The following is a 10,242-nucleotide window of genomic DNA, read 5'->3' as shown; positions in this document are numbered from 1 at the left end:
CCTCGTTTTCTGAGGAAACTGAGGCCCATTGAGATGTGACTTGTTCAAAAGTAATCTTCATCCCAGGATAAGAAGTCTGAGTCTGCTTCCATCTACTTTTCCACTGAATCCCTAGGAAAGGAAGGGCTCAGCTCTTCTCCCCAGCGGACAGGACCATTGCCAACAAAGCCCTCCCCTTGCCCAGCTGATGTGGGCAGCCAATATCGAGGGTCTCAGAACTGAATCTCTTTTGAGGAGATCTTGGTCATTGCCTCTTCCTCCTGGGTACGCTGAGGGCTCTGTGAGGCTAGTCTGGGTCCTAGCAGCGTCTTCCCTGTAGAAAATTGAACCTGGCCTGGTCTCATTCTGAACACAGCCTCACACTCCAATAAAGTCCTCACAACCTTTCAAGAGATCTTTCCTCTTTCCCTTACAATGGAAGGAAAGAAGATACAGAGTGAGTGAACAGTCAAGAGGCAGCATCCATGGTTAGAAGACACTGCTCCTTCTGCACAGTTTGCCCCTGTTTTAAAAATATCCTTTCTCTTTCCTCTCTGCTCCCTTTCAGTTGGAGGGATGAAGGGTTAAGAATGGACCAGTCAGGACCACCTCTTGAAGCGGCGTGCAAGTTTGAAGGAGCCTCTTGTACCTGTCTTTATGTCTTTGTGTTTATACACATAGACATGATTCTGTGGGGTAGCTTTTGCCCCTGTGCTGAGCACACGAGAGTGTCTGTATGTGAGTCCAAGTCTCTATGGGTAGGGTGGTTCAGTGGGCTTACCTCCAAGGCCCTAACTGCAAGGGAGTCTGTCCTGGAGCTGGCAGTTTTAGCAGGCGGAGGCTACTTTCTTTTTGGTCCTCAAAGTGGACTCGGATCTAGGAACGGGGACTGAGTCCTGAGAGTAGGGGTGTGGTAGGTGTAAAAGTTAAGAGGGTGTCACTCGGCCTGGTGTCGGAGGCGGTGTGTTCCGAGGCCCTATGTCCCCTGTCAGGCTGTGTCGGTGGACACGCCCGAGTGCCCGTGTGTCCACGTCTGCCCCGGCCTCCCGAACACCTCGCACCCTCTTTGTCTCGGGTGGAGGTGTGCGTGCAAACCTGCGCCGCACGGCCGTCCTCGCGTGCGAGCGCGGGGACGCACCGTCGCTCCTCGACTCTTTCCTAGGGGAGCGAGGACGAGTCGGAGCCCGGTGCTGTTTGGTCTGGAGCCGAGCGGAGCTTGCATTGATCCATTGATTGTGCGCGGTTTGCGCCTGACCTCTCTGCTCCCGGGGAAGCCGTCTCCATGGAGACCGGGCCCGCTCCCCCAGCGCCGGATTGTAAATTCCTGCAGGCAGCGGCCCGGCAGCCTGGGGAGGGGGCCACCGCGCCTGGGCGCGCAGGGGGAGCGGCCGCCGCGCCGAGGCCCCATTTGAAAGAAAAAAGGGCACGAAAAAAGGAGGTGGTGGAGGAGGAGGAGGAGGGGGAGGAGGAAGAAAACGAAAAGGAGCGAGGAGAGGAGGAGAAAGAGGAGGAGGAGGAGAAAGGCGAAGAAAAAGAGCCTGAGAGACGGAGAAAGAGCGAGAGAGGAAGAAAGAGAGGCAGAAAGGGCGTGTTTCTGGCGCGGCGTTTCCCCTCCCCTTTCTCAGGTCCTTCGCTCGGGCTCTGCGCGCTCTCCGGGTGCAGCTCTCTCCCGGCGAAGCTGGGAATTGGGTGGGATTAGACAGAGCAGCCCCGCCGCCGCCGCTGGCAGAGGCCGGCTTGGAGAGGGCGGGGGTTCCCCTCCGTCAGTCGCCCCGGGCGCCCCTCGCCTCTTCGCACTCTGCGCCTCGCTCTCCCCGACGTCCGGCCAGGAGGAGCCGGTAGCATCGGGAGCCTCGCGCCGAGGGCGCAGCGGTCCGCGCCCCGCGACTGCAGCCCCCAGCCTGGCCCCGGCGGGGCGCCCCCTCCCCTCCCCCTCCTGCGCGCTGGGATCCGGCCGGCTTCCGCCCTCCCCGGGCCGCGAGACCGGCCCCGGCGGCTGGGCCGCCAGTAGCTCCTGCCATGGGCTCGGGGCGCGTACCCGGACTCTGCCTGCTTGTCCTGCTGGTCCACGCCCGCGCCGCCCAGTACAGCAAAGCCGCGCAAGGTAAGGAAGGAGGGGTGCGCGGCCTGAGGGCTGTCCCGGCTGCTGGGCCTCAGGGCCTAGGCGCGATTCCCGAGGGGCAGGGCAGGTGCTGGGGAGCGTGCTGCTGTCAGGACCCGGCTCTGTGCACCCAGACTCCCCGGCTAGGGGCCCGACCGCTGGGCGCTGCGCCCCAAGCGAAAAGCCGGACGAGCTGGGGGCGGCAGAGAGGAGTGAGAAGCTCTGGGGGCGGTGGGCAGAAGAGACCACGCGCCTCAGAATTCCGCCCGACTTCATCCACCCTCAGCATCTTCGAAAGACTTCTTGTCCTCCAAAATCTGAGAGAGAATTTTCTCTTCTCTCAAACATTGCCAGAAACTTACGCTGTGGCCTGGAGAGACTAAGGGAATAATGAAAACTTTTCAGCCGTGCCGTATATTTCTTTCCCTTACCCCCAACCCGCATGCAAAGTTAGACATTTCTAAGTTGATGCCTTATCAGTGGAAAAATGTTGAAGAAAAATAGGATCTTTTATGGAAAAATCAACTCATCTCTCACCGGATGGTAGGGGGCTGAAGAGAAGGAAATTTCTGTGACTGGCTCCCGACAGGAATGTTGCGTTTCTGCCTCTTTGGGGGGAAATCTCTTTCGTCTTGCATGGCTTTCATTTCTTATCATAATATTTATTTATTAAGGCCTCGGGTTTCCAATTCCATTTAAATCCAGGTCAGAATTGCATTAAAATAACAAAGTAGAATTCCAGGCTAGGGAGCTCTGACAGATCCCTCTAGGAATTAAAGAGAGACAGGGAGGCCTCCCGCCCCCGTCCCTGACCCCCAGCTCATCGCCTGGCAGGTCCCAAGGCTGTGCAGGCAGAGACTAGGCTGATGTACCACAGTTCTCTCGGGACAGTTTCTCCTCCCCCTTGACCTCTTGCTGTACCCCTCCCCCCTCGTGTCCTCACCGACAAGAGATTTATATGGACAAAAAGAAAATTCCTCCTGGCAAGGTTTTGCCCAGGAGAGTACGATTCTGCCTATTGTCCCAGGGACTCCTGAAGCCAGCTGGGGTGAGGAGGTGGCTGGGCCAGAAGGAAAGTTGAACTTGGGAGTCGGGGAAGCCTGAGTGTCCGACACAGGTCGCTGTGTCCCAGAGCCTGAGCGTTTGGCTCTTAAGCTGCTCTGTTGTATTGGATGGACTCCTGCTCTGTGAAAAGGAAGGTGCTGTATCAATGCCGCCTTCCTCTTCCCAAACACTGCCTCTTCAGCTAACCTCTTCCCCCTCCAACCTGTCCTTTCACAGAACTGAAACACTAGAGACCCTCAGCTGTCAAATACTGGACCCTACCCCCACACCTTCCAACCCCACACTGCCTCTTTTCCAGTCCTGGTTCCAGACAGCCCACCACCACTGCCACCCCCAACCTGGGAGCAGCCCCTCTCCTCACTGTGGATTTGTGTTTTCATAAACAAAGCTGGCTTTTGTAGTGTGTGCTGACTTACTCATAACATGGAATTAGCTAGGGAGTTTAGTCTGAAGGAAGGAACAGATTTCATGAAGTAACCTCGAGACAAGATAAGGGCCTCTTTCAAGTTGGAGCCAGTGTCTGCAGTGGCCTAGTGAGGCTGCAGACCAAAGGAGAAGCAGTGTATTCGAGGGGGGCCCAGGGGCAGATGGAGACCCCTCTAAGGGACAGGTGCCATCCAGCCAAGGCACTCAAGTGTGAGAGATCAGCTCACCATTCAGGAACGGGAGTCAGAATCCCTCCATGGTACTCCAGGGCTTCCTTTCACTGGACTCCCTGCTGGGTACTGAGGAACATGCTGCCAGAGTGGAGGCCCCTGCCCTCAAGGAACTTATAGAAGAGTAGTTTTGTTTCCAGCTTATCTCATTCACAGGCCACCCTTCCTGTGACTGGACTGCAGTTAGCTTGGTATCTTCCTTCTTTTCTTCTGATCCCTAAGCTTGGCCTAGAATGGAAGCCTTTCATTGACCCTTCTCTTCAGGAAATCTACAAACCCCATTTGCCAGAGGTTGCCTAATAGCAGGTTTACTGGGTTACAGGGATGTCTCTGGACACAAATTTGCAGGCAGATGCTGCAGGAAGAACTAGTACTGACCAGGTGGGGCAGCCTTACAGCCTTACCCACAGACAGAGTCTGTGAGCATCAGGGAGGACATGCCTTCAAACATACCTCCTGGTTATCAGCAGTGCCAGAAAGTGTGCCTTTAATGCCAGCCACATGCTTTATATGAAGCACTAGCAGGTCTTTAAAATCAAATACCCTTGGCAAGTATCTTGTACAGAGTTACTATACCTCTGGGGGTATCTGAGTTTCTGTCCCTTTTCATCAGTGATTCCCACAGTGGGAAAACCAAAGTCATGTGGAAGGGGGAAAAGGGGGAGGCAAGGAAGGGAGCCCTAAGTGTAAAGGTGAGTGTGCGAGTGTGCACACATGAGAGGTTCACCACAATTACCAACAGGCAACATAGCTGGATGTCTGTGTTTCTTGTAACGTAGTTGCTAAGGGTAAACTGCTGTTTTAGTGTCTGTGAGAACTGTATGGAAGAGTGGGTGGCTAAGCCTGTGTGACTGGGAAGGAGGGAGCATGAGGGGACATGGTTTTGAGTGTTTTTCAAGTGCTTGTCTGTATATTTTAAAGTAGACAGACTGGATAACCAAGATAATTGTTAACTTAAAAGCATTAATTTGCTTTGCTTTGGTCGGGGGGGGTGGGTGTTTGGTGGTGGTGGGGGTGGCAGCAGTGGTTAAAAAGACCTAATCCTGGCAAAGGGCTCAGGTTACAGCTGAATGAAAAGGTCTCTCGGCCTCCAGGGAAACTTGTCCCCAGGGCTGGCTCCAGGAGAGCCAGCCTGGCCGTTTAGTTTACCTGGTAGTTTTCTCTCCTTGTTAGGGATAGAGTTTTGATAAAGTCATGCATTTAGAATTTCCAAGTAACCCCATCCCTGGGACTGAGAGTGTTCGTGTGGTGGCAAACAGTGTCTCTCTGTCTCGGTGTGTCTCTCCGGGTCTCTGTCTGGGTGTATGTGTCTCTTTCTTTCCCCCACCCTTCTCTTCCTCTTTAATGTGGCTGTTTCCTCTCCTCCCCGCTTCCCTGGGCTCCTGTGGCCAGCTCTTACAGTGAGGGGACTGTTCCTCCTAGCCCCTCCCTCCAAAATATGAAATGAAAACCATAACCGTGTCAGCGGGTAAGGGTGGCCCCGTGGGCAGCCGGCTATTGCCTGTGCCCCATCCAGGCCACGCTGGAGAGAGGGAGAGTCCCCACTCAGAACCTAATCTTTAGTCAGTTCCCTCTAAGCCCACCCCCCATTTTTCCAGAAGGTGGAGAAGAGGGTGGACTGCTTAGAAATTCCTCAGGAATCCCTTTGACCTCTCTTCTCTCATGACATGTCTCAGAGGTGGGGAAAGCCTCAGGGTGGGAGAGTACAGCGACTCTTCCCTGTTTTCAACCCCTTCCTTCTCATCTCCTTGAGTCTCTGCAGGGTGGAATAAGAGAAAGGGGACTGGAAGACACTAAGGCCAGAATTACTGCAGGCAGAGAAAGAAGACAGTCATCAGCAGCCCTCAAATGAGATTGTTTTCTGAAACCTTCAGGAATCTGAGAGCATGAGAACCGGTTTGAGATGTGAGCAGCTGGGACCTGTTGTAAAAGGAGCTGGTCTTGGGTGTGAGTTTGGGAATGTGAAGTGTGCATTCACACACATGTGTATGTGTATGCATGACTCAGGGCGGGTGTGTGTGTGTGAAGTGCTCTGGTGAGAGAAAAAAGGAAGTGGGGCAATGTGCGTTTTGTTTTAGTTGGAGAAGTAAAGAAGTGGAATGGCTTGGTCCAGTGCCTTGAACTGAGGACAGGGGAAGGGTACAAAGGGCTTCAGACCTTTTGAGGAGATGGAGCTGGAAGAGCTTGCTGCCTGATTCCACTCAGTCCTTGCCCCCAGCTCTGGTCCCCAAATGTCAGGGTGTGGGCCTCCTTTGACGTCCCATATCCCTAGCACGTGACCACTTATAAGAAAGAGTCCCTGTCAGGGCTGGAAACTGCAGAGCTGCTCTGAGGCTGGCAGTGCCCGTAAGAGGCTCAGACCTGGGGACAGCTTCTTCAGCTCAGAAGACTAGAGTCTGGAAACAGAAGGACTGCTGGGCCTTGGGTATAGAAGAGAAACAACGGTCAACCCAGAGACGTTTGGGGGGTCTGGGCTAAGACCAGATCTGGGCTGTCACCTGGGCTAAGAGGGGACAGAGACTCCCCTCCCCCACCAGCCACTTGACACTGGACTGGCTACTCTTCTGTTCCCATGCCCACCCAATGCCAGCCTCAAGTGGCACCAGATATATAGAGGTATATGGTGCCAGTGGGTTTAGGCAAATGCAGACCCTAAGGATTTGAGCCTCGGAGGAAACCACTGAAATCCCTCTCCTCACTTGTAAAATATCAGTAGGGTTCCTTGCAGCCCTGAGATTCTGCACATCTCACTGAAATCCTTCCTGCTGAAGGCAGAAGGTGCTGGGCCTCCACAGGTTACTCACCCAAATCTCAGGCCCTCTCCTCCCTGGATGCTGGTCCACTTCTGCCTGCCTCATGAGGCTAGGTCACTTGGATACTCTTCCTTTCTTCCCCCACCCCAGTTTCCTGGAACCCCAAGTAGCTGCTAGTTCTTACTGTGTCCATAAAGTGGGTATTTATCCCTGGAAACAGCCCCTGAAGAACACATGTGTGTTTCTGCATGTGTGTATCTAACAAAGTTGGGAAGTGGAGCTGAAATATCTGTGTTATGGGAACTGAATATTCTTGGAGCTGGGCCCCAGGATTCCATATGTTTCTAGCTCTGAGACTAGCTGTCTGTATTCTGCCCTAGCCTAGACATGTCCCCCTGCAGATCAAGCACTGCTTTGTAGTTGCTGTTAGATGCTGTGCTTTGGCTGCACAAATGGGATGATGACCCCTATATAGGGCACAGTGGTCCTTGCTCTTACCTCTGGTTTTCCCTGTGCTATAACCATAGCCCTAGAGAGCTGTGGGGTTTGGATTTCTGAGCCCTACACCAGGGGCTCTTCAGGTCTGGTCACTGCTGGTAACAAGCTGAGGAAAGACCTGGGCTGGAGGGAAGATCCAGGATAAGGAAACACATCTAAGGAATCCCTCCAAAAGGGGGGAGTATCGGGATATGTGGGCACTAGGGGGAGGGCTGGGGAAGGGGAGTGCTTGAAGGGTAGACCCTGGGGAGCAGGTTTACAGAGAGGACGTTTTTACAAGTTTCTAATTATATTTATTTGGAGTTTTCCTCTGGCGGTTTGAAGCTGTTAACAGCAGGAACCTGTATCCCTGGTGTTTGTTTTTGTTTCTAACCAGCTGCTTGGCCCCAGCATAGTGAATCCAAGGGCAGGCAACACCTGCCCACTGCTGTACCGCCCACCCTTTCCTTATTGCAACTGTGTCTGTACCCTCCCTGCCCACTACTCAGCCCTGCTCTCTTCTGCTGCTCCCATGCCCAAAGCCTCAGAGCATCTGCATTCCCACTGCTGATTTCCTCCCTGGATCATCCACATTTCAGCTCCTTCTGCTCCATGGTTATGTACTGGATGCATGCTTCATGCTGAACTAAGTGCTGAGTTGGAGTTGGGGGAGGTACACTAATGACTAAGGCATGGATTCCTCCCTCAAGTGCTTAGAGAAGACAGTGGGTAGTGAGAGAGCACTGGACTGGGAGTTTGAAGACCTGGATCCTGCTGTACACTAGCTATTTGCTCGTTCCTGAGGTATCCTCACTGGGCTTCAGTTTCCTCATCTATTCAATGAGAGAGGACAGTTTGAAGACCAAGTGAACCAACCTGCATGAAAACACTGTACACTTAGTGAAATTATACAAATCTGAAATGAATTTTTTTTTCAATTAGTTTAGAGAGATAATGTTATTAATTACAAAACCAGAACCTACCTATGCCCACTGCCTGCCTCCCTGCCCCTCACTCTACAATGTTCTGTTCTTCCCCCACTTCACTACCCATCCTCTAAAAGCTTCTGATTCAGGGTTGTTGATTTTGTCCATACTGAAAGGGAGAAAATTCTTGTCCAATTAAGGTTACATTCAAATGATCAAGGAGCTAGATTAAGGGTAAGGCAGGACATCAGAGAGAAACTCATCAGGGTCCCCAGTAAGTGACAAGCTTTTGAGGTTCAGACCCCCTTCCCTTCAAATCACCAAACACCAGCAGCTTTTCCTGGCTGTTCAGTTGAGCAGGCTAAGCCTGAGTGAGAGGAGAGGATACTGTTTTTAAAAGGAGAAAGTGCTCTGTCTCCTCCTTGGAATCAACAGGTGGTTATTTGTGTGGTTTTCTGGACTTCCTCTAGGCCACCCTCATCCTTGCATAAGCTTTTTCTAGACTGAAGATGGGCTCAGGCTCTAGCCTGAGGTCACAGTGCCTTGGCCAGTCCCAAACTGGGAAGACAGCCTGGTACTCCAGGCTCTGCCAATCTCCCTGGTTGCTATTTTGACCTGGAGGTACAGCAGATATGCACAGGTGTGGGTACATGTGCACATGCTGTGGGTTAGGATATCATGGCCCAAGACTGGGCTGGTTTTATTTTGGATGTTACTTAGATGTAGCAACTTAAGAGGTGAGAATGAGGGAACTCACCAGGGGCAAGCAGTGGAATGCCTGTCTCAGGTGTCCCATCATTGGATGTTAGTTAGCATGGAGGCTGAGGAACATGTGTTGAAGGGGATGCTCTGAAAAGATCCCTGTAGCAGTCCCACGTCTGAAGACCCTGAGACCCTATGACTCATTGGTCCCAGTCTCTTCTGGCCCCAGCACTCATCATATGGATACCTTTAAGTGGGTACTACCCTTCTGTGAGTTTAGTTTCCTCTCTTCCTACTCTTCACTTGAGACTAAACTTCCTGGGGCTTCCTCCACCCAGAACAGTTGTGGGATCACAGAGAGTAAAGAAGTGAGATTTTTCTCTGAGGTAACACAGAGCAGAAGGGATGCCACAGATAGAGACCTCATCTACTCACTACTAACACATCCACGTCTCCATCCACTCGCCTATCTGTTTAACAAATATTTACTAAGTGCCTTCAATGTAGAATTCATCTCTTGTTCACTGCCAAATCCCCAGCACCTAGCATAGTGCTTCACATGTTGGAGGTACTCAATAACTATTTATTGAGTGAATGAATGAATGCGGAGCTCTATTCCAGTTGCTGCATGGGTTTCAAAGCTTTAGGAGCCATAGCCTCAAGCTTACTGCTTCAGTAGGAAAATTATACACATGAATTAAAAGTTAAATAATGGTACAAGGCAGCATATGAGGTATCACAAGCCTGCGATTGATCAGGTGACCAGAGAGCCTGATAGTAAGTCTTAGGAGTAAGGAGAAAGAGTAGATCAGAGAAGGCTGGTAGTGTCACAGGGAGTGTCCCAGCAGAGGCACCTGAACTCAGTCCTCAAGGATGTTCAAGGAGAGGAAAACAGCAGAGTGCGGTACACACACCATATATCCTGGGCTAGCGTGGCTGGGCTGAGGATGTCACAGCCATGTGGGTGGGTACATTAGGGCTCTAGGCAGGCTGTTTCTGTCTGTCTCACTGAGCCCACCAAATTTGCCCACGATTACCCCCTCCCCTGTGGGTGGTAAGGTAATAATTCCTGTGGTAATGGGAAGGTGGGGGTGGACTCTACCTAGGGGGTCTGGTTGTCCACAGCCCGCATCCCTGCTCATTTCCATTTGTTACTGTTCCTGAGCTGGGCCTGGGCAAACTTGTGAAGTAGATGAAGTATTTACTCAGGAATCCCACTGCTTCCCTTTTAGGGTACACCTGCCCATCTTCAGAATCTTAGGACTACTTGTATTATAATAATCTACCCTTTCTGGTCTGACCCTCTGACCCTCATATCCCATACCCCATCCTACTCTTCCTACCTACATTTAGGAGAGTTTATGGAGTGCTCTGCCAGGCACTAAAGCAAATTCAGAAGAAATGGCAGATGGTGCTGGGAAAAGCTGCTGTAGTTACAGACTTGTGCCTTTGTGCCAGGACAGGGTGAGGCAGGGAGGTCTTAGCTTGTCTATGGTATCTCTGTAGCCACCACTCTTCCCCACCTCAACTTTGGTTCCAATGCATGGCCTGAAGTAGGGGTAGGATCTCCCTAGCCTTCAAAA

At 52.2% G+C, this 10,242-nt stretch overlaps 1 protein-coding gene across 3 annotated transcripts in view; it reads left to right on the top strand.

Annotated features, from left to right (window-relative positions):
* The first annotated feature begins 1,326 nt into the window (after positions 1 to 1,326).
* SCUBE3 (signal peptide, CUB domain, EGF-like 3) overlaps positions 1,327 to 10,242 on the top strand; it is a 36,931-nt gene continuing 28,015 nt past the window's right edge. For all 3 annotated transcript variants that reach the window (XM_011945391.1, XM_011945390.1, XM_011945389.1), the window contains exon 1: positions 1,327 to 2,083. In XM_011945391.1, the coding sequence (XP_011800781.1) occupies positions 1,999 to 2,083 (85 nt within the window). In that variant the 5' untranslated portion in view covers positions 1,327 to 1,998. The remainder of the gene's footprint in view (positions 2,084 to 10,242) is intronic.

The sequence above is a fragment of the Colobus angolensis genome, unplaced genomic scaffold (genome assembly GCF_000951035.1).
Source record: "Colobus angolensis palliatus isolate OR3802 unplaced genomic scaffold, Cang.pa_1.0 Scaffold24, whole genome shotgun sequence".
Classification (NCBI taxonomy): domain Eukaryota; kingdom Metazoa; phylum Chordata; class Mammalia; order Primates; family Cercopithecidae; genus Colobus; species Colobus angolensis.
Note: the sequence above shows the minus strand (reverse complement) of the source record. Positions and strands in the feature narration are given on the sequence as shown.